General features: G+C 45.4%; 1 protein-coding gene across 1 annotated transcript in view; it reads left to right on the forward strand.

Annotated features, from left to right (window-relative positions):
• Positions 1-1,963: 1,963 nt before the first annotated feature.
• CD63 (CD63 molecule) overlaps positions 1,964-24,782 on the forward strand; it is a 29,756-nt gene continuing 6,937 nt past the window's right edge. The window contains exons 1-2 of the mRNA XM_066585456.1: positions 1,964-2,117; positions 2,351-2,429. Coding sequence (XP_066441553.1) covers positions 2,364-2,429 — 66 coding nt within the window. The 5' untranslated portion in view covers positions 1,964-2,117; positions 2,351-2,363. The remainder of the gene's footprint in view (positions 2,118-2,350; positions 2,430-24,782) is intronic.

Below are 24,782 nucleotides of genomic sequence, written 5' to 3' on the forward strand. Positions count from 1 at the left end.
TGTAACATTGATATAAGTGAGTGATTACAGTATCAGAGCAAAGGAGAATGTATTGTGGAGAATCGACATCTTAAAGGGAGGATCCAGCTCCCTGCTGTACTGCCTCTAGCTTGGATACAAGATGTGATACAGGCGGGCATGGAGGCTCTAGTACCCTGTTGTACCGCCTCTAGTTTTGATACAAGATGATATACGGGGGGCATGGAGGCTCTAGTACCCTGTTGTACCGCCTCTAGCTTGGATACAAGATGTGATATGGGCGGGCATGGAGGCTCTAGTACCCTGTTGTACCGCCTCTAGCTTGCATACAAGATGTGATATGGGGGGCATGGAGATGTACAGGCTCCGTATGGTATCGCAGCATATCGGGCAACATTGTCTGTAACTGAGCCTCTAGATCGTTCAAACTTGTAAGCTGCCAAAATTGGCATCCCAGGTGGTTCCATACATGTGCTATTAGCGATAAATCTGGTGACCGGGCAGCCACGGAAGTGTGACAATGTTGTAGGGACATCCTTGTGACCCCCTTGTGTGTGCGGCCAAGCATTATCCTGCTGCCTCTTGGAAGCCGCCATGAGGGGAACACGTGGTTGCAGGATGTCCTGAACATATCGCTGAGCTTTCATTGTCCCTCGTACCACTACTAGAGGTGACCGACTTTCATATGCGATGGCCCCCAGACTATCACACCAGCAGGGGGCAGTGTGTCACTCGACAGCAAAGGCCGGACAGAGGAGCTCACCCCGAGGTCTCCAGACACGAACATGGTGGTCATCAGTGACCAAACTAAACCTGGATTTGTCGCTGAAGACAACCTGGTTCCTGTCCGTAGCGTCCAGATTCATTGTTCACGACACCACTTCAAACGGAGGTAACGGTGTCAAAAGCCGTACATGTAATAGGCACCTCGATACCAAATATCCTTCAGCAAAGTGCCTGGAAATGGTTCAGACGGACACGGGGGCCTGTAACGGTAGTGCCACCTGTCTCTGGATGGTGAACAAAACAATTGGAACTGCTCGTACTTGTCGGACAATCAGACGATCCTCTCTACTGGTGTTCTGTAGGGGGCGCCCTGATCCCGGTCACCTTGTGTGCCCCCATCCACCGGTCCCAACACCTCCTAACAGTCTGGTCAGACGCTCCGCTCTACTGGTGGTCTGTAGGGGGCGCCCTGAGCCCGATCACCTTGTGTGCCCTCACACATCCGCTGGTCCCAACATCTTCTAACAGTCTGGTCAGACGCTCCTCTCTACTGGTGTTCTGTAGGGGGCGCCCTGATCCCGATCACCTTGTGTGCCTCCATCCACTGGTCCCAACACCTTCTAACAGTCTGGTCAGACGCTCCTCTCTACTGGTGTTCTGTAGGGGCCGCCCTGATCCCGGTCACCTTGTGTGCCCTCACACATCCACTGGTCCCAACAGTCTGGTCAGAACAGCTAAAGGTGGTGGCAATTCGTCAAAATGACCATCCAGCTTCTCACGTCCCAATAATGCCCCCCCCCACTCAGACTGGGTGAGGTCTCTTCTCTGCGTCATAGAGGCGTCAAGTGGTCAACAAGCGAAAAAAGAGGTCACTGCCCCCAGGTATCGTCTGAGAGCCTTTGTTTAGGCCAACGGTGGAACCACTTTTAGGGTCTCAGGTGGAAACCGTTCATCTAATAACACCACAATGCTAATAATTTGCCTGAGATGTAACTGCATGCCGCGTTTTGCATCACCACCACAACTCCTCCCAGCGACTGATTATATTTTCGGACACAGAGAGTATATTAATACTTATTTATTTCCTATACTCCATTACTGTAGAGAACTACTGGCCCCGAGGGATCATAATCTCCAGGTTGAGCTCTGGGAGCGGGCAGGAAGCTATGACTCCACTTTACCTCACACGGTTTTCCGTCACCACAGGAATGACGCCCTGAAATGACGGGGATTCCCGCCATGAGGCAGCAGAGTCAACTCCCGGGGTCACATGACCGCTGATTAGAGTGCGGGGGCGGGAGGCTCAGCTGAGGGAGGCGGCCGTACAACTCCAGCATTACAGCTCGCTGTGGAGCAGCAACAGGCAGGAGGAGAGCGGCGGTGTGAGTGCGCGGTATCTGGAGTGCAGCGAGGTGAGTGCCGCCGGCAGAGATCACTGCGCGGTAGAACGGGGTGGAAAGAACTCTTGGATGAAAGTTGTTACTCAACGTTCGATCCTTTTTAACTGTTTCCTTGCTGTAGTGCAAACTCCAGGGAGTGCTGCGCGTCTGCTCCGCTTTGTTTAGGGTGTAACTGGGTACTTGGTGGAAGGGAGGGCCGCTTATAAATACTCTGTAACATCATGTCATCCTCTTTTATTGTGCAGACACGGCAGCAGGATGGCGGTGGAAGGAGGCATGAAGTGTGTGAAGTATCTGGTCTTCATTTTTAACTTTTTGTTTTGGGTAAGTGCATTTTTCCCCCCCAGTTCTTTTGCCAAAAAAAAAAAAGACACGTAGCGGTTGTGCTAATAACCAGACGTTCCTACAGCCATCACATGACGATCTGCTCCTTAGGGATGATGGGAGTATTAGTTCTGCGGTCACGTGTTGGTGTCCCGGATCAGGTTCTTAAACCCCCCCTGGCGCAGCGAGAGCAACAGCTGTTTTGTTCTTGGTTCCTGTATTCGCACATTACATGGCGATCGCCTTCTGGAAGGATGTTTTTGTTTTGACAACCTGTTTTGAAGATGACTTTTACGGATCCTCATGATTTCTTTTGGTTATTTGGTGTCACTGCAATCGTGATTGTGTTACTTTTCATCATTGAGGTCAGCTGATGATCAAAAAACAAATGGCAAAGTTAGATCGCCTGCCGGAAGACTTTGTATAATATTGTTTTTTTTTTTTGTTTGTTTTTTTTTATGGAAAAATGAAATTTTGGGTTTAATTTCTGAACATAGTGTGTAAGCAGGCTACAAGTACTGCGATGACTCTTCTCACCTGGCCATCTTCTGTTGCTGCTGAACGTATTTGCTTTTTGATGCCTACGTATAAAGGAGCTACCCTTTTTTTTTTTTTTTTTTTGAGTGCTTTTAGACAGAGCGACTTGGCGTCCGCTCAAGCAATGTCGTACGCTTGTGCAGCTTGTTTATACAAATTGTTTGCTTGCTAAATCGGTCAGTCGTTCACGTTCGCTATATGTGAGGACTGGGCGATCTGTACTTAAACCAAAGGAGTAACGAACGAGCCAATGATGATTTTCATGCTCGAATGAAATGACAAGCGAACGAATTATTGAACTATTATCGTTAAATCGCTGGATCATTCAAATTTTTTATTTATTTTTTTCCTCATCTTGAACCATAATAGTTAAGTGTAAACGCACATTAAGATAAAGCTTGTGGTTGAACGGCCTGCTGATGGTTATCTAGCCTTAATGCCCCGTTAACGTATTTAATTTGGTAGATCAGCCAGGTGGAGGGAGAAGCGGATGCCAGTCACCTGCTTTCTAGTCTCGCCCTTGCCCCCTTATGACAAACATTGGGATGTTGCATACAGGATGATTCATGACGGCATATCCGCTGCTTCTAGTAAAACTTAAACTTTATTCCTCCGTAAATGTGAAGTGTCAACCATTGCAGTCTTTATCAAACATCAGGATTGTTTTGGTCAAGATGTCGCATTTATGGGGGACTTAAGTTTAAAGGGGTTGTCCCGAGGCAGCAAGTGGGTCTGTACACTTCTGCATGGCCATAATAATGCACTTTGTAATGTACATTGTGCATTAATTATGAGCCATGCAGAAGTTATAAAAAGTTTTATACTTACCTGTTCCGTTGCTGGCGTCCTCGTCTCCATGGTGCCGACTAATTTTCGCCCTCCGATGGCCAAATTAGCCGCGCTTGCGCAGTCCGGGTCTTCTGCAGTCTTCTATGGGGCTCCGTGTAGCTCCGTGTAGCTCCGCCCCGTCACGTGCCGATTCCAGCCAATCAGGAGGCTGGAATCGGCAGTGGACCGCACAGAAGAGCTGCGGTCCACGGAGGAAGAGGCCATCTTCAGCGGTGAGTAGAGAAGTCACCGGAGCGCGGGGATTCAGGTAAGCGCTCCGGTGAGCTTTCTTTACCTCCCTGCATCGGGGTTGTCTCGCGCCGAACGGGGGGGGGGTTGAAAAAAAAAAAAAACCCGTTTCGGCGCGGGACAACCCCTTTAATTTTTACCAGAAGCAGCGGATATGCCGCCATGAATCCTTCTACATGCCACAGTGACCTTCTTGATTCCAGGTTTGGTGCTGCATATTCTGTCCTGACTTTAGGGCTTTAGGAGGTGGCGTTAACTCTTGAACTTTTCCAGACCTTGGGACATTTCTCGGCCTGCCCACATAGACCTTACATTGTCAGCAGATTCTTCAAAATAGAGCAATTTAATATGGTTGTGTTCATATTTTTTTTTTTTTTTGTGGAATTAAGTTATTTTAGACTGCTCACATGGGTTATCCCACTCCCATGTAATTTTCGGACCAAAATCATATAGAAATAGGACACATTGATTTGAATAGGGTTATTCACATGGGCATATTTATTTCCCCTTTACTCAGGTGGACAGTATAAGTTTAAAAACAACAGTTTTTTTCTTTTTTTCTGATAAAAATCGCACTTTCAGGTATTTTGTTAAAAATGGATTGCATGCATTTGATACGAGTGCAATCCATTTGTAATGCATGTAACTATGAAGGTCATAGAAAAAAACCAAACTGATCCCGAGTATTCTCAGGATCACTGAGGGTCTCGGTGGACCCCCACAATCTATCAGTTTCTAGCCATCCAGTGGATGGGTGCAAACTTGACGGGGAAAAAACCTACAACTGGAATACCCCTTTAAGAGAACTAGGAAGTACACCAAAGCATGGAATTTATTTATTTATTTATTTTTTATGCATGGGAAGAAGGATGGAAATCCCATTTGAAAACTGGAAACTCGTAAGAAAAGTACACAAAACCTGGACTATTTTATTTTATTTTTTTGGATGATTTGTTATCACCTGTGTAAATGCAGCCAGTTATGAGGGCTAATGCCCACGGCCGGATTTCCGCAGCGTTACAACGCAGCTATTAGTTTCTATTGAACCTAATAGCTAAATGTTCATGCTGCGGAATTCCACAGAGTGAAATAACCTGCGTCATGCCCTATTTGCTGCGGTAATACACTCGGCCGGCTTCTATTGTAGTCAATGGAAGCCGGCCGGCACGCTATACTTCCGCTGTAACACAGCGGAAGTATAGCGTAAATATGCCCACCGCCGGCTGCGTCATGCGACCCCCCCCCCCCCCCCCCCGGCGTGTCATGCGCTGTACTGCTGATGCGCGCCGTCGCATCATGCAGGACTCGCACCGCGGAACCAAGAGGTGAGTTTAGTCTTGGGGGGGAGAAGGGGGGGCAGTGACACCCCCGCTGCGGTTTTCCGCTTGCGGAGCCCATCACAGCCGTGGGCATGAGCCCTAAAGCTGTATGAAAACCCGCACATGACGTGAGCTTTAACATGTGACTGTCTCTCCAGTTGTTTGCTCTTAGTTTCGTGTTTAACCCTCTTTCCTGACATCTGCTATACAGCGGAAGCTGCAGAGGAGTCTATGGAACAGCCTTGGGCATTGAGTTTGTTCTACATCTATTAGGCGTCAGCTCTGGGACAGAGGGAGAGGCACCATCTGTCACCTGATCACCCTGTGCCTGAACCCTACTCTCTAGGGCGTCATTGTAGGATGCTGAGGACTAAACGTGGCATCCTAGGGCCTAGTGGTCAGCATTGTGGCCTCTTGGTACTCCTATTATACCCTAATAGAGGAAATGTTTAATAGAAAAGCACTGACCGTGTAAAACACATCAATACCAAGTATTGCAGTGCATTATACAAGTGATCAAGCATAGTTAAGTCCATTAGTTTAATTGTTTTTTAATTTTTTTTAATTTTTTTTACCCTAGTCCCACTATCTCCATTTCTCACATACATGTCACAACCCAATGCTCTGAGCGTGTTCTTGAAATTGATAGGAGTCTCAGTGGTAACCTCCCCCCTTCAAAAACAGCTGTGTTTATGAAGAATTAAGAAAAATGGTTCTTGGGAAATTGTGGATGCAAAAAAGCTGAAACATCATTGCCAAAACTGGCTAGGATGAAGGGGTTAAATGTCAATTTAATCTATGATTTCAGAATGTTCATATAATTTGACTGTGTAATTCCCTTGTGTCGAAATTAACCGGAAAGATTACATCACATCATGTAGGCAGCTGTTGTGCAATCTTGTAGCCCAGGTTAAGTAATTTGTCTACACTTTCTTCTTCTATATAGTCTTCTTTATGTATGCGCTGCATTTCATGTCCAGTACACTTAAAGGGATCATCCAGGCGTATAAAATTGATGCACTAGCCTCAGGATGGGCCATCAGTATTTGATCAGCAGTAGTCTGCCTCTTGGGATCCCCGCTGTTCAGTTGATTGATGGGGGCTGTGGTACTTATATGACCGCTGCGGCCGCCTCAATGTGCACATGAGAGTGCGATCATGCTTGTATTGAGAAATGTCATATTGATCGTGACTGTTCTGAGTACTATTAATGTGTCCCATTAAAGTGAATTCCACAAGCCTGTAGTACTCAAAATAGCCACCATCAGTGCTGTTTTCTGCGCTGGCACTACCACCATGGTCCCTTCAATCAGCTGATCAGCAGGGCTTCTGAGCTGCAGACTCCCACTAATCAGATATTTATGGCCAATGCTGAGAATAGCTCACCAATTTTCGAAGGTTGGATAACCACTTTGACTTATGTAAACGGTCTCCTGCCTCGTTGCAGCGGTACACAAGATTGGTGCTTTATGGCTGTGTGTATATGGAGGCACAAACTTTTTTTGCTCACTGGAAATATTTTTTTAGTCACTGCGTGAAGTCTATTATAAATCGAGAATGTCAAAGTCTGGATTCTTGTGATGGGTTATCACTAATATTGGCATTTCCTGCTATTTGAGGACTTTTACTGTAAAGCTCCTTAAAGGGATTTTCCCACCACTTAAAACTTGCTTCACAACCACTCTGTCCTTGCCGGGTGCTGCTGACCAGGACATGTGAATGCTCCGGCCAATCACCAGCTGTAGAAGTGATTGGCTGCAGCTGTCCGATATCCTTGTCAGCTGCAACCAGAAACGACAGAGAGGTTGTGAAACAATTTTAAGTGGTGGGTAAACCCTCTTAATTCCCCCCCCCCCCCCCCCTATTGCCTCTTTTATTACCATGGAGTACGGTCTATAGGATAATTAGGACTACATTTTACACTTGTGAAGGATTTGCACAATGTTCCTTTAAGGTCCCTTTCCCATCCTGAACTTGCACTACAGGTTTTTCTGCAGCCTCTTATGGCTGTCTGTGTTTTTTGGTTGGTAGAAAGCCGAAGGATGATTATACACAGAAGAAAGCAAGGAAACCCGTAATCATGGTAATCATATGGTCTCTGCAATGTGACTATCTGCTTACTGATTCACTGTGTCATTGACATTAGAAGTCTTCTATTACATTCTGTGAAAGCGGTTTGTACTTCTGACTGTTAGGGGTCTTCACACTGGCGATAAAACCGCGCAATTTTCGTGCGATGCGAGAGTGAGTAAAAATACACACCCACCTTTCCCCAAGGTTTCCCTATTGAGCCTCCTATTTATTGCATCACAAAGCAGAAAATTGCAGTTCTCGTACTTTTTTTTTTTTTTTGTAATGTGTAAATGGAATTGCGGATTCTGCAGCGGATTTTGCCCATAGGGAATCATTGCCATGCGCGGGTCCATTAAACTGATTTTTGCACCCGCGGATGGCATTATAAAAGAATTGCGTTTTTCATGCGTGGGAGAAAAAACGCGGTGTGCTCCATTTGCCGCGGATCGGCAACATTGCTATCACATTGATAGCAATGTGTGCGGATATCTGCATGCAAAAAATGCCATTTAAAGCTAATCCGCCGTGGAAATCTGTGGCAGATTCTGCGTGGATTGTATTTTTTGAGTGGACATGAGGGCTAAGACGGAGCCGTACGTCCACAGGAATTTGTCTTTCCTGCTCCTCAAACGGAGGATTTGTCATACTTATCAAACACATAGTGGTAAAAGCAGTCCTAGTTCCGGATGTACTGCAAATACTCGAGTATAAGCTGATTTTTTTTATTTTATTAATTTTTTATTTTTTTAAATGCTGGAAAAAAAAATGCAATGCTCACCTCCCAGCCTGCATCTGTGTCCCTGGCGCGATGGTCTCCCCAGCCATGCGGCAAGCTGCTTGAGAATTCTCCCCGATGTGATTCCCCTGCTCGGCTTTGAATTCCCCCACCACCAGCGCTGTATACATAAGCGCTGTGATTGGATCAGACGCCAGCCAATCACATGTAGTATTGTAGCTAAGCCTTATTCATGTAAATGGCAGTGCAATACCAGACACAGTCTGTGAACAAGTGTGGCGCTGTTTTTGGAACAAAGCAGACATATTTTTGTTAAACTGACCCCCCCCCCCCCCCTCCCTGTTTGTTTCTTTCTTCTTTCTACTTTTCAAGTAGCTTAATTGCTTAATTGCTTAATTGCCACACGCGTATTTCTGCAATGTATCACTCGGCAGAAATCTGCGGCGTTGCCCCGCAGCTATTGGGTTCTATTAGCGCAATGCTCACGGTGTGGAATTCCACCATGGAATTCCGCCCCATGAAAGCACCCGTAACCACCCGTGGCATGTTCTATTTGCTACGGGCGGACGGCTTCCATTGCAGTCAATGGAAGCCGTCTATCACTATCTATCTGTAGCACAGCGGAAGATAGCATGAAAATGCTTTTCCGCCCACCACCGGCCACGTCAGGTGATGTGGCCGGCCGGTGCGCAATGCGCTGTACTGTGCTTGCCCGCCGGCACGGGATGCGGGACGTTGGGCAGCGGATCTGGAGGTGAGTATGGGGTCTCTGGGGGGCACCATGACTGACTCCGCTTGCGGGGCCCGTCACGGCCGTGGGCACTAGGCCTTAAGCACACATTTGACTAATTGAAGGCCCTTTTATACTGCACAATTATGCAAACTGCTTGTCAGATCAAGCTTTTTGCACGGTAACTGTGCACTGACAGAACAATTAGTGATAAATATCTGATATCTTTCATGCGGACCCAAAAATCATCGTTGGTTTGCTGCATCAATGGCCGATTTATTGTGGATGAAGGCAAGTGGGCCAGGAAAGCCGCCCCAGCGATGATCGCTCCTGTGCTGTCGGGCACTGGAGCATCCAACAGTCCTGTGTAAGGGCCTTTAGCTTGGATCTGGGGGTCATCGTTGAGGGGAGAAACTGGAAAAAGAAAAAGTGGTGTCCTTAATGGGTTAAAGATAACAGGTTAGGCTGCTTGGGGTCCTCCAGGGAGAATGGAAAGTGATTCTCCACTTATCCAAATCGAGTGGTGTCTATAGTTTACATGTGATGGACCCGTATTACTCATCACAGAGCTACGCTTTGAAGCTCCTGGGCCCCAAAGCAAAATCTGTAACAGGGCCCCCAACTATAATGCTTTATTCACAGTACTGATCTCCCTATATGGAGAAGAGAGGCCTTATGGGCCCCCTAAGGCTCCTGGGCCCGGGTGCAACCGCATCCCCTGCATCCTCTATAGTTACGCCAGTGGTTTGATGGATTTCCTTTCCTTCAGCACACAGTACAATTCTCACCATGTGGCGGTAAAGTTAGTCGTCCTTTTAAATACAAAGTTTGTTTGTACTCGACATAACTTTATTTAATGATGATGTAACTACAAAGAGTACAGAGGTGTACTTCGAGCTGTAATTGTGTTCATTAGTTCTCGCTCTTGTTCTAATTGGCTTTTGCCGTGTGGAATTCTCCAGCGATTGTTGCCCTCATCCTGCATTTAGTTTAAATAGACTTTCTAATGGGAAACCTTCAATATAAGTGATTCCAGCCTAATAAAAGCTGCTGCCAGTGACTTCTTATATTGGACTTTCTGTAAAGTATTTTGGTTAATGAATTCCCAGATAGTTAGTTCTTGGTTGTGATAGATAACTGGCTCTCCTCTGTTGTATGCCATAAGAATGCACTGGGGCGAGGTATGGCATTGTCAGAGGTTTGCACCAGGGCAGCAGCGCTTGACGTGTCTCAAGCAATACTGCAGTAACATCTCTTAGGCCTCCCTCACACAGGGCGTTTGCAGAAACGCAGCGTTTTGCAACGCTGCGTTTACTGCAGATTCCGCCTCGTTTCAGCAGCGCTGGCATACTTTATGCCAGCGTTTTGGCCGCCTTTTCAGCTCGGCTGAAAACGCAGCCAAGAATGCTGAAAAGAAAAAAAAAAAAGTAAATACTCACCTAGCCGCTGCAGTCTGGGTCGCGGCCACTGCTCTCTGCCGCTGATCCGGACTTCCTCTGCACTCAAAAGTCTATTGCCGGAGGCCAGGTTTGAGAACCCCGGCTCCGGCAATAGAGTGCTGTGATTGGTTGTCGGCGCTTGCTCGATGCCCAGTCACAGCCCTTCATTGACTGTCTCAGCCAATTAGAGCTTGCCGGCGCTGATTGGCTGAGATTGACTGTCTCAGCCAATCAGAGCTTGCCGGCGCTGATTGGCTGAGACATTCAATGAAGGGCTGTGATTGGGCGCCGACAACCAATCACAGCACTCTATTGCCGGAGCCGGGGTTCTCAAACCTGGCCTCCGGCAATAGACTTGGGAGTGTTGGAGAAGCCCGGATCAGCGGCAGAGAGCAGCGGCCGCGACCCGGACTGCAGCGGCTAGGTGAGTATTACTTTCTTTTTTTCTCTACCTAGCTGGGACTGATTTTCGGGGCAGGGCTTCTATTACAAGCCCTCACCCCGAAAATCGGCGAGCGGTTAACGCTGCCAAAAACGCGGCACCAAGTGTTGCCGCGTTTTCAGCAGTGCTAAAACCGCTGCCCCTTCATTTCAATGGGCGACGCAGGGCTGAAAACGCCCCAAAATAGAACATGCATCGCTGTCAAAGCGCAGCGTTGGGAGGCGCTGCGTTTTCAGCCCTGTGTGAGCAGGCCCATTGAAATGAATGGGAGTGTTGTACAGTGTTTAGCGCTGGGCTGAAAAGGCAGCGCTAAACGCTGTATAAAACGTCCTGTGTGAGGGAGGCCTTAGAAATGAGTGGATGTTTTAGAACTGCAGAGTTAAAAAGTTGCATACGTTGTGGCAGAAATTGGGCAATTGTTGCATCAAACATACAGATAATTATCTGCAGACTATTGGCCCATCGAGCTTAAGGTACCTTTAGGCTGGATTCACACGAACGTATATCGGCTCGGTTTTCACGCCGAGCCGATATACATCGTCCTCATGTGCAGGGGGGGAGGATGGAAGAGCCAGGAGCAGGAACTGAGCTCCCGCCCCCTCTCTGCCTCCTCTCTGGCCCTCTGCACTATTTGCAATGGGGAGAGGCTGGATGAGGGTGGGGCTAATTTGCAGACCTTAGCCCCGCCCCATCCCACCTTCTTTCATTGCAAATAGTGCAGAGGGGCGGAGAGGAGGCAGAGAGGGGGCGGGAGCTCAGTTCCTGCTCCTGGCTCTTCCATGCTCGCAGATGAGGACGACGTATATCGGCTCGGCGTGAAAACTGAGCCGATATACGTTCGTGTGAATCCAGCCTTACACAGGATCGACTATCGGACGAATAATTGCAAATTCATCATTATCGGCCAACAGAGTAAATTCAAATGATGGGATGACGAAGGATAAGTTGTTTCGGCTTACTAAAAGTTGTCGCTGGTTAATCAAAAGTTGACTGACGTCACAACTGTTTCTATTTGAACGACTTGCAAATAAACTTGCATGGAGATCCTGTCTGTGAATGATACCTCGGCAAACAACTGATGAACAATCATCACGCCATGTAAAAGCAAGCAAATGACTCTCGCTTCAACTTTTCTGAGGGACTACCTGCACTATAGTTGCACTGTGTAAAGTTACTCTAAGTTTGATGAGATCTGCTCTTATCTATGATGGTCTTACTCGGGGGCATAACATCTGCTACTGGAGAGTTGCTGCCATACCCATCAGATGATCAAATGCTGAAATCTGCAGGTTCAGACAATGTATAGCTAATGTGTATGGCCACCATAAAAGAAGCTGGATCGGCAAGTACATCCTGTATATGGCCGCCTTTTTCCCTCTAGCCTAACGTTTGAACTTCTGTTAGATGCAGCAAAATTGCAACTTGCAGTAGTACAAGCCAGCTCTGTATGTGACAAATTACATCCAAATTGATTGTGTCAAGAAGACAAGGCTCATTTCCCCCTGCGGTATAAGTGAAATAACATGGTGCAATCCCTTAGTGCCCTCACAGTGAAAAGAGAAACTTAGTTTCTTATGAGAATTCTCCTCTAGTCACGATTGGTCCAACGACTGGTTGGCATTCTTCATGCTTCTTCATCTGTATCCCCCCACCTACCCCCAAGCATCTTGCTCACAATCTAAACAATTTACTATATGTAACCATAACTTTTCAAAAAGTTTAAGAGGTAACCTGGGTGGAAATGGTGGTGTTGTGTTATATGGGAAAAGTTGAGGTGATGGGCATGACTTGAAGTGTCCCTCTGATTATAAAGCGAAATCAATAGTACAAGTGAATGTTAGAAACTTTGCAATAGATCTTATTGCCGAAAATGCCTTTTTCCACTTATCAGGCCTCTCCTCCTCCTTAAAGGGGTTATAAATAGAGATGAGCGAACGTACTCGTTAAGGGCGATTTCGCAATCGAGCATCGCTATTTTCGAGTACCTGGCTACTCAGGTGAAAAGATTCGGGGGGCGCCGGGGGTGAGCTAGGGGTCACAGAGGGGAGTGGGGGGGGGGGGGGGGGGAGTAGAGAGCGCCCCCCGAATCTTTTCACCCGAGTAGCCAGGTACTCTAAAATAGCGATGCTCAATTGCGAAATCACCCTTAACGAGTACGTTCGCTCATCTCTAGTTATAAACTATTGCCTTTCTGCAAGATAAGCCATAAATAGTAGATTAGCGGAAGTTTGGTTCCTGCTGATCATCTGCGCTTTGAGTGGGTGAACTCGTGCATAGTTGATTTCTGCATGAAGCGAACAGCTCTGTTCTCCCTGTAGTAGTGAGGCCTGGTATTACAGGCAGATGTACTATTGAAGTGAATGGGAACCTCTCCTGTAATACCAAGCCTGGCCATTGCAGTGGGAACAGAGCTGTCTGCTTCCTGCAGAAATCTTTTCCATGCATGAGCACACTGGGCTGGTAAACAGGCAATTGGTCGAGTCCCAGGTGCAAATCCCTTATGATGTCCCTCAATTTGAATTCACTGATAAAATGTTTCATGAGAGGATTTAGCTTTTTCGCTTCCCTGCCAACTGATTATGGCTGCCCGTAGAACACTATGGAGATGCGAGGAAGAAGCTGCACAATGAGGGCCAGAAAAGCACATAAACACTGCTATTAGAGGCTCTGATAAGTTTTTTCCACCTTGTCCCAGGGCTGGATTGGACAGCTACACTGCTTAGTACTGCTGTATAATATCCTCCATGCTACTGTCTCTGAGGGTGTAACCAAGTCATTGACATTGGATCTACAAATAGAATCAGCAAACATAACCTTTAAGATAATAAAGGCCATGGCAACATAAAAAATACACAATAAAAACTGAATCTGAAGAGGGAGAGAACAAAATGATGATTACATCTTAGACCTGCTCTATTGTACTCTGATGTCTATGGCCCTACTAAACGGGGTTATCCTGCCAAAGAGGGTGGCTCTGTGCTCCTAGTATGCCCGCCCACAATAGGGGAAAAAGGACTTAAAAATGGCAAATTATTTTTTACATTTAAGGTTTTTTTGTGTATTTTATATTGTGATCGGGCGTATTAGGGCTTACTAGGAAGTTGGAGCACAGGGCTGCACTTTTAGGGCAATTACTCCATTAAATATGGCCTTTATAGATCAGGGTACGGTAAGGCGAACCCAAGGATCTAATTATAATTTTGTTACCTCCCTTTTTTCTTTTCCTCTCCTGGATTCTTTGTGATTACTTAGTAGTTTAATGTGACTATGGCCTTTTAATAAAGTTTGTTTCATTCTGTTTTTGGTTCTATTTTCAGTGATATGGTGGTTTCTCCTGGATATGAGCATTTTTTTTTTCTCCAGTGATGTGTGCCTCTGGGCGTATACTACAGAAAAAAAAGGGGGGGGGGGGGGGGATTAGGATCTCCTTATTTTTGTGCCCTGTCTGGAAGATGACATGGAAGCTAGCTTCCTCTTCTGATCTCTCATTGAATTTGAAGAGCCGTAGTCTTTGGGCTCACATCTTGAACTCCTTATGCGAATTGGCAATTTCAATTGCTGGGAGCATGGGTGCATGTTGTTGTTTTTGTGTTTTTGTTTTTTTGTTGTTTTTTGCGCAAGCTAAATGCCTTACTACTTGCCCATGCAAAAATGACAGTAAAATATATGCCAAAACACAACAAACCTTCTGCAAATATGCTGGTCTTATATGGATCTGTTCTTAGGCTTGTTTTCTTGTTTCATCATGAGGGTTGGTGGTTCCCTAGCGATGCAGGAGACTACACCAATCAGGAAAGCTTCCACATCGGTCAGGTGCTACTGATTATGTCACACCGGTACATACAGATTAGATCTTGATAAAGTACTGTATGTGGTTGTTCCCAGCAAGAGAAGCCAAGTAATCTTGTAGATATGGCTAACAGAAATCCATGTTATAGCAAGCTTTTGAACCTACTCGGGGTTCTTCGGGCATGGATTTGGATTGGTTTTACTAACCTGCATTGTAGGATTGTAATACTACTCATGGGACTCTGGGATTTGGAGCGCTCTACTTACAGGCTCCTCGTTCTGTGTGATGCTGCAGGCCATCATCTTCTGTTCTTGTAGTCAGTGCTACTTGACTGGCTACAAGAACAGAATCTATACCGCTGTGTACAGTAAAACTGCTGCAAACTCTCATTTCTAGCCCGTAGTACACTTCTGCTGAAGGTGGTGTAAACACGCTGACTTGGTATCCTGTGTTGCTTGATGATTAACTTCCTTTTTGTTGTATGCACAAAAAGGAAGCTGTGTGTGGGGGTTTTCCTTTATGCAAATAAGTGGCAGCGGAGATGTTGAATCTGGAGGATAAAACAGCAAACATCGAAATCATCGCAGGCCATTCACGAATCAGATGTAGAAAAAGTTGTCATCCGAATCGTTATTTGGCCAACCGTTATCCTGTTTCTTCGTTGCCTTGCATTTTTGGCTGGAGCAGGTGGTCATTAGAACATCTGAGGAACCAGAAGGCTTCAACAGTGGAAATCGGTCTTGTTGGATCCATGCTTCGTAAAGCCTCTGTAGACCTTGTTGGAGCATGCCGCTGAAAGTAGCAAGATTCCTTGGTTAAAACTAAGGCCACTGTATTCCGGATTAGTTTTTAGCGTCTACAGTTCGGATGCCTGACCATGGCTCGACTAACTGGAACTCCTGTTCATCATAGGAATCTATGATGCCTAGGGACTGTCTGTCTGGCTCGGACACACACCCATTTTGCAGACGCGAAATCTCATCCAAAATACGGTGGCATGACTCTGGCCTTGAAGGAGTAAGGGAACAGTGAAAAAAGAGGGGTGGAACAACTCCCCGGAAGAAGACAGGTTCTTTTTTGGAATTATTTTAGTTCAAAAGGGTTGAAATTCTTAAGGTGCAGCCAAGCCAAACATTGTATCAGCATACAGAGAGGACTTGTGTATATAACTAAGCAATTAAAAAGTGATTATAGAATATTTGCTGGGGACATCCTTTTTTTTTTTTTTTTTTTTTTTTTTTTTTTATCACATGCGTTTATAAAGTGTGTTCCCAGAAAATGCTGAGGAAGGGGCAGCCTAGCCTCGAAACACATCTATGCTGGATCATACAGAAGTCGAGTCAATACCCTATGTGTTTGTGCTTCTCTTAAAAGTCTGTGCCCGTACCCAGTCGTCTTTTAACTGCTTATCTGACTTTAAAGGGGTATGTCCAAAATGTGTAGCATTGGAGGCAGTGATGGATCATAATCGCTTCCCTGCTGCTGCGCCTGCCCTCCAGCTGGCCTGTTTACGTTGGCTGTAGCGACGACCTTGTGGTTTTCTCACATGACTGCTTCAGCCAATGACAGGCTATGAAACGGGCAGTTGTTGATGACCTCCCATAAATAGCCCTGGGCCTCTGCATTAGACCATATGACTGGTTTGTGTTGTCACTGTGGCCTGAAGACCTTGTGACTTGGTGCGGCCGAGCCCCACTGAGTTATTTAAAGGGACTAGATCAGTAAGTATGCCCCTTCCATGTCCTCCAACCCCATAAAATGCTATTAATAGGGGGAGTTCAGCATACAAATGCACCACAAACTAATATGCATGCCTTGCATGTGGATTTGGGTACGCTTTGCTGTGAAATACTCACTTTGCATTAGTGGAATCTGCAGCATTTTTATTACAACAGGTTTGTATGCAAATCTCTATGCAGATTTTGCTGTGGAATTATTTGTGGTGACTTTTGCTTCATTGCTACTTGTGAATCCCACCCATACGCTGAAAGTATCTGTAACATTCCTGACCTGGCTGAGTTGTGAAACGAGAATGTCTGACTGTTAGGCATGTGACTGCAGTGCAAGAAGCATATGATCTCACAAGGCTGTAGTTTGCCAAAGGATGAGCTCATTAATGTGGGGTTATTCAAGTGAGCAGCTGGCGATATTTCAGCAAGAACGTCTTGAAAGGCCTTCTCCGGCCAAAATATACTTTTCCATCCCTGCCCTGCTCACCTGATTGCGTGTCACACTTTGGAAGTCTCCAGTGTATTCTAGGCACTTCATAAAGTGCAGCCGCCTGTCTGATGCTTGTTGGGCACCATCTTCAGAATGAGTAACTTTTTTTTTTTTTTAATCAATCCCATGATGCATTAGCTATGGGAGCTATTACACTAAACGACCAATCAGCCGCAGAGGCCCAACAGATTGTCCCAGCGATAATCGTTCCTGTGCACAGGAACTTCTATAATGAATGGGGGTGAAGTGGGGATCATTTCGGCCGCCCACCTTACTCCCAGTAAGCAGGCAGTCATTCATAAGTAAACAACTGCTTGTTTTACCTGTTGACATGGGCCCATACAGTGTTCAGTTTTCTGCATGCATAAACTGAATGTCGAACGAAAAGCAAACAAATTCTTGTTTGTCGTGGCACGAATTTCCACTCAACAATTAGTCAGATTCTCTTTGGATGATGGGGATCTGAACAGTTATCTGCTCATGTAAAAGGCACTTAACGTTATATCGTTCTGCCTGCTTGGGGCACAGTTATCATATATTACTATATAGTCACTGATCAAAACTACAGACTGTAAATATAGTCAGGATGATCTGTGATCTCCTCTATTATAACTGTGTGACAGGAGCCTCCAATCATCATTAGTAACTTTGACAGGAATGTCTGTGTCCCCCTCTATGCAGGCTATGTAGTAGATCCATATAATGGTATCACATAAACTGAGAATTTGACAAAAAAATTAATCCATACCCTCTTAAGTAGATCTGAGCAGATCAGCATTGAGATCACATGACCATCTGAGGGAAAAAAAAGGCCAGGAGATTCGGCTTAAAAGAAAAACTAACCAGGATAACACTAGCTCAATTGTATATACTGTGGGTGTAGCTGCATACTAAAAAAAAAAAATCCTCATGAGTGGCCCTTTAAAATAGTTATTAGTGGGGAAGGCTCTGTTATTAGAACATGTTCTTCTCTACCCCATTCCTACTTCTCTTGGGTTCTTCAGGACAAACTTGAGTGGTACTTGCAGTTCCATGCAATGATACACATTTGTAAGCTACAGGTTTTTTAGGGTTCATCATTCTGACTGTGATTGCCCAATATTACTGTCTGTTTTGGCTGCAGCAGTCACATGGTTATTTACCCACATCACTGCTGCAGCCAATAATGGCTCTGACCGTGGACTTCATCAGTGACCTGGAAACTGTTTGGGGCCCTACATTAGAAGCCCACGTGGCCTGATCGTTGGTCAACAGTAAAAATCTTTCTGACTTGAAAATAGGTATTCCCTAATCATTTCATCATGGAAGAAACAAAAATGACATTGAGAACTTTGAGTTAGCTCTTGGCTCACCAAAAGATAACTCTGGCCCCCAAGGAAAATCTCTGCCCCAGAGAGAAATGTCCAGCGTAATCCTTTGGTAGAAAGAAACTAAATTCTTTTGCCCGCTCTACACATAAAACTTGGACTCATGAAGAACTTAAAGAAAGGGGATGAACCGGGGTGGAGAAGCTTTTCAGGACCTCAGAAGACAATTTCCACAGCTCAGTGATGCTGAAGTTAAAGAAGGCATCTTCATTGGCTTGTAGATTCGTCATCTTCTTAAAGATAAAAACTTTGAGCAAGTTCTTCAGGGTCTTGAGAAGGCAGCATGGGAGGCATCTAAAGATGTTGTGCATGGCTTCCTGGGAAATCGAAGGGTTGACAACTATGTTGAGATTGTGAGTAAACTTCTAGAGAAGTACCATTGATTAGGTGGCAACATGTCACTCAGAGTCCCTTTCCTACATTCTCACCCGGACTTCTTCCCTGACAACTGCGGGGCCGTGAGTGACGAGCATGGAGAGCGATTCCATCAGGATATATCGAAAATGGAAGCTTCTGTGATTGTGGACTACTGCTGGACAGTGCCAAGAGACCCAGAAAAGGAGTACAAGCGACTAGCAAAGAGAATCCGACGTTTATTTGACGTTACTGTTTCTATAGAACTAGAGTTGGGCCTACTAAACAAAATCTAATGTCACATTCATTTTCCTCAACCCAACAGTAGGGTCCATTTTTGTTGTCCAGTGTTATGGGCCATTGCTAGGGCCACAAGATCTGGTGCTGTAATGAGTTGCATGGTGCCACCTTGAGTACATTGATGATTTTATAGTTGAGCGGGGTGGCTGAAGTATGGGAAAAAATTAAGCTGGAAGACCCCTTTAAAAAAGTTTCATTCCTAGTTGACTCATAACACCATATTTAGCCTGTGACTATGAACAAGCCATCTGTATGCCCTTGGTGGGTTGTTGGTAGAGTAAGGCATGTTCCTGCCTGGTAACACTCGCGCCTTATCTGTAGGAAGGTTAGGTAAATATCACTGTTTGCAGTTCTCTGGGTGTTGCACTAATATAATAAAGCGTGTGTCACGGCTCTTTATTAAAGTGGCCGTATACATTAAATGTTCGAGTTATGTTTCTCAAACCCACCCCCTTTAAATATACAGTCGGCCCAGCTGAGCATACGCGTATATTTCAATGAAAGGGTATAGTTGCTCCTCAGGCTGGTTTCACATGGCTGAGAATCTCGTGGGAGTTCTGTGCGTTGGTAGACTCAAAACTCACACGGATATGAACTCCATTGTTTTGAATGGGGTCATATATGAGTGACTTTTTGGCTCACTGTGATGCGGCGAGGGAAAAAACCGTGGCGTGTTTTATTTGTTCTGCGTTGTTCGGCACACACTATCCATTGATTTCAATGGGACCTTACATCACATGGCTCTTGCATACCGTGCTATGTTTGAAATCAGTGGGAAACTCTTCCGATCCGCTATTACATGTTAGAATCTGAATTTCGCAAAAAGGGTAGGTGATTCTCCTTCCTGCATGGCATTGTACGCTACGTCACTAGTGACAAAGTGTTCACAGCCTAGCAGGGAGTGCCGATCTATTGCCGAGACTGCTCATGCATGCTGTTTCTCTGCAATTGTATATGAACACTCGTGGCATGTGCTGTCTCAGCAATAGATCGGCATTCCTTCCTAGGCAGTGAACGTTGCATCACTAGTGACGTAACCTACATTGACCTGCCGGAAGAAGAATGCAGAGAATGGACGCATCAAAACAAGAAGAGGAGGATTTGGACGGCTGGAGGTGAGGTGATCCGGGGGACTGGAGAAGATCTATTTTATATATATATTTTTTTTAATGGCAAAACCCCTTTAAATTGAAAGGGTAAAATTGTGATGACAAAAATCAGCACTAAATTAGCTGGGTAAATCTTTCCATATGACATATTAAAGGACCACTCTGATGAAAGCACGTGTCCATCCCGGTCCCCCTCACCTGATTGCTTGTCACTCTGTTTCCTCTGTGTATTGCAGTCACTTCATGCAGTGCAGCCCCCTGTCTGTCTTATTAGGTACCATTTTAAAGCTGAGCTTTTTTACTGTTTCACATCTATCCCGTAATCCATTAGTTATACCATTTTTGCCTGCTGGGAAGACAGTTTAATGATCATTACATTCTATGTTTCCTTAAATTAGCTACAGCCTTTAAGTATACATTGAGAAGGATAAGCTGTGATCTCCTCTATTATAATTGTGTGACAGGAGCTGTGTGATTTATCATCAGTCATTGTGATGGGAGTGTCTGGTGTTTCCACCTTTGGGCAGTTTCTGTGTTAGATCCATGTAATAGCATCACCCAGACTGAGAATTTGATATATCTGCAGTAATATGCAGATCGATCAAATTCATTGGATTTCGCAGTTCCGCTCATGTTAGCGGGTTGGAATTGCGTAATCCGCTCGTGTAAAATGGAACACAGCATGTTCTATTTTACTGTGGAATGCTTAATATAGAATCCATTGTGCTCTGTAGTCACAGATATACCCGCAGCCGCCCATATGCGTATGGGCTGCAGGTACCCGTGTCGTCGCTTAGCGACGGCACGAGAATTATACAAAAAAAGAGTACTGTGCATAAACGGCTGCGGCTGTACGCAGGGTCACAGCTGGAATCTGCTGGGGGCCTCCGCAGTAGGGTTCTGCGTAGGGCAGTGTGAGCCTGGCCTTGGTGATACACATGTCTGACCTTCTGATATGGTGCATTGGGGAGATCCTAGCTAGTGCTGCTAGCAAGGGAAGTATGTTTTAAAACTTTTCCTCCCCCCCCCCCCCCCCCCTTCCTTTTTTATCTTTAAATTTGAAGCTATTTGCAAATATTTTAAAGGGCCATAAAGCAATTTGAACAGCCCCAAACTCCCCTAGGTATTATATATAGGGATCAGTGTGATTTTGGTCAGTGAAAGACTAGACTGATTTCACTGTGTGCATTTATACATCAATCTTTGGTTTGTGTTTTTTTTTTGTTTGTTTTTGCATTAATGCGAGTGTAATCTGTTTTTATATGCATTTTAAAAAAACACAACACCACTAAAAGTTGGCCTAATTGATGTAATTTAAAGCTACCATTTGAAGTCCATGGGTGCATGAAAAACAAAATGGATCTACAAGATTACGTGGTTTCTCTTGCTGGGAACAATCACATTTTAAACAAAATGGAATAATGTAGTGGCCAGGATTGGAATTACAGGCAAAATTCCCATTGAAATGAATGGCAACTCTGCCTGTAATTCCAATCCTGGCCACTGTAGTGGGAATGGAGCTGTTTGCTTCCTGCTGAAATCGCCATAATGCCTAGGCCCAAAGAATAGCTGATTGATGGCGGTCCTGGGTGACTGACCTGCACCGATCTACTGTTGATAGGCTATCATTAGTTTACCCCAGGAAAGCCCCTTTAAGGGAGCTTTGCCCTTGGGTTATATTCCTTATTTATCTTGGATTTGGCTGTGTTAGTGGTTAATCATCTTTTGTCTAAGAATATTATTGGCTCTAACAGGGCATTACATGGATCTACAGTCTTATGTTTCATCTTTAAAGGAGATGTCCCGCGCCGAAACGGGTTTTTTTTTTTTTTAAACCCCCCCCCCCCCCGTTCGGCGCGAGACAACCCCGATGCAGGGGTTAAAAAACCCACCCGCACAGCGCTTACCTGAATCCCGGCGGTCCGGCGTCTTCATACTCACCTGCTGAAGATGGCCGCCGGGATCCTCTGTCTTCATGGACCGCAGGGCTTCTGTGCGGTCCATTGCCGATTCCAGCCTCCTGATTGGCTGGAATCGGCACGTGACGGGGCGGAGCTACACGGAGCCCCATAGAGAAGAGGAGAAGACCCGGACTGCGCAAGCGCGGCTAATTTGGCCATCGGAGGGCGAAAATTAGTCGGCACCATGGAGACGAGGACGCCAGCAACGGAGCAGGTAAGTATAAAACTTTTTATAACTTCTGTATGGCTCATAATTAATGCACAATGTACATTACAAAGTGCATTATTATGGCCATACAGAAGTGTATAGACCCACTTGCTGCCTCGGGACAACCCCTTTAAGCTATTTTTTTGTTCTTTGGATATAATGTATCTATATAATTTCTTATTATCCATTGTATCCATGTGGGCCAGAGGCGAAACTTGAAGCTTCTGGGCCCCAATGCAAAATTTGTAACAGGGCCCCAGCTATAATGCTTTATTCATAGTATTGGGCTTCCTATACGGAGAAGAGAAGCCTTATGGGCGCCTGGGCCTGGCTGCAACTGCATCCCCTATAGTTACGCCCCTGATGGATGGAGTGGGTGCTTACAACACCTCCTGAGATCTCTGTTGCATTCTTTTAATGTTCACTTTTTGTGGTCATTTGTTAGTCATTCAGTCATTCACTACCTTGGCGACCCTAAAGGCTCCCTTCCTTCTCCGTTTTGCACTGCTTCTTTCAGTTGGTTGATATCCATGCCAGCTATGACCGTATCAATCCGTGGGGTTATATAATAAAGACTCTTTATACACTTTGCAAGGTTTCCGCGCACTACTTTGTAGTCTGTTTTTGCAGCTTATGTTTCAGTTTTACCTTCATGTGGTGTTTGTATAGTATAACGATGTCTTTGGCGTTCTCTTTGTTATAAGCAGTGGCTCCCATTACAAACTTAATATGCCAATACCTCGTTGCCCGTACATATGCCCAGTGGCTTGGAGGTTCCACATTAGTCAAGCTGGTTGTATAGAAAGAGCTTACTCTAGAGTACACTGTATAAAAGGGCGGTCAAAATGGCCAGTTTTCCGTGGTAATACTATTGATGGCCTATCAGGACGTTGCAGATATAGAGTTAAAAAGAATACATTTTATTAGTAATTAATTTAAAAAGTCAAAGCCTACCAACAAAAAAACAGTCACATAGAACATATAGTGACAGGACAAACAGTTAACATAAAAAGGGAGGATCTTATGGGGGTTAAGGGAGGGGGGAGTATATCTACAGTTCCCGTGTAGCCCTCCAGAGGTCCTCAGGAGTCACTTATATAAGATGGTTCACTATCAAGGTAAGTATTTAGTACTTGAGCTGTTATGATTCGCATCCCCTTGAGATGGCGATTGTTTTTTAGTGCGAACCAGACAGCCCTTTTATTTATAAGGACTCGTATGATTTTTAGTATGGTATTCAAATCAGTGTCGTTTGGTGTATTGTTTACACTGTATCATTTCGTGCATTGTTTACACTGTATTCATATTATTTTTGACTCTCATTTGTTTTTGCTCTACGCGTTTCCCTATCGGGATAGCCGATAGTTCGTCAGGAGCTGGGCAACAATACGCCCCTAGAGAAGTAGGAGAGAGTTTTCTATCAGAAATGATCACCAAAACGATGGCTGAGATGTGCCTGTCACTTTTCAATAAAGAGATTCCTAGATTCCTCAAAACTGCCTCATTTATAAATTGCGCTTGGATTCTATCTGTAGAGTGAATCCTACGTATGCTTGAAACCTATAAGGTCCAGAAAGCTATTCAACTGGATCCTATTGCCTCGCAACTGAATGCCGTATTCGCATTAGATAGTGTAACTCTAAGATAGAGTAAAGTAACTGTGCATCGTGTATTATACACGGCGACGATGCATGTGCAAAATAGCCAGAATTTTGTCCACCTCCAATCGTGTCTCAAGATCCTTGGTGATTTTCGTAGGGTTAACACCAAGAGACCTTGGCTCTTGGAAAAATGACTGTCAGGTTAAACACCTATTAGCCCAGCACAATAATAGCATGCAGGATATACAGCCCCACTTCAGGCTAAGACCTACTAGTAACTGCCACAATGGCAAAAAGCATTTTAAACTGGCTATAAGGCTTGCATTCAGTAAGGCAGAATTAGCTGTAATAGCTTATAGAGCGAGACAGAAGGTATAGAGCAGGGCAAGAGGAGGAGTGCCAGGAGTGATCTCCAGCAGCACCTGCAGCTCTGATAGGTGGCCTATCAGGACAGATCATCAATAGTTGATCGGTCGTGATCCATTGCTCAAGACCCCGACCGATCAGCTGTGCGGGCGCATGCTGTCAGCGCCACAGTAACAGAGATCGGAGCAGTGGTGCAGTAAGTAGTAAGCTAAACTATATGGACATGACGTACTATCTTGCGCTGTGGAATCCACCTCTTCTCAATGAGGGGGTGAATTCCACACCAAAATGTGTTAAAGTCCACACCTAATGGTGTAGATTTTGATGCAGACTTTTGGCTGCGGGCATTCCACGACAAATCTGGCCAGTGTGAATATGCCCTTAGGCCTCATGTCCACGGGGAAAATCAGGCCCGCCGCAGACTCTTTATGCAGAATCCCGCAGCGGGTCCCTCCTTTCCCGCAGACATGAGGTCTAAAAAGAATTGCTTACCTGGCCGGACGCTGCGGATCTGCCCTCCGTCGCAGCCGGATCATCTTTCTTCAGCCCGGCGGATGTGCTTGGCACGGCAGACAGCGTGCGCCGTGAAGTCTATTTTTTTTTTTTTAGCTCCTGAATAAAAGGATGTATTTCCCAATGTGGTGGTTAGCAATGATTAGTGCATATTGCCATGGTTGGCTGTGCTGAGTTCAGCTACTGATGCATGATGTTCCTGACCTTCATA

Source organism: Eleutherodactylus coqui, chromosome 1 (assembly GCF_035609145.1).
Source record: "Eleutherodactylus coqui strain aEleCoq1 chromosome 1, aEleCoq1.hap1, whole genome shotgun sequence".
NCBI classification, from domain to species: Eukaryota; Metazoa; Chordata; class Amphibia; order Anura; family Eleutherodactylidae; genus Eleutherodactylus; species Eleutherodactylus coqui.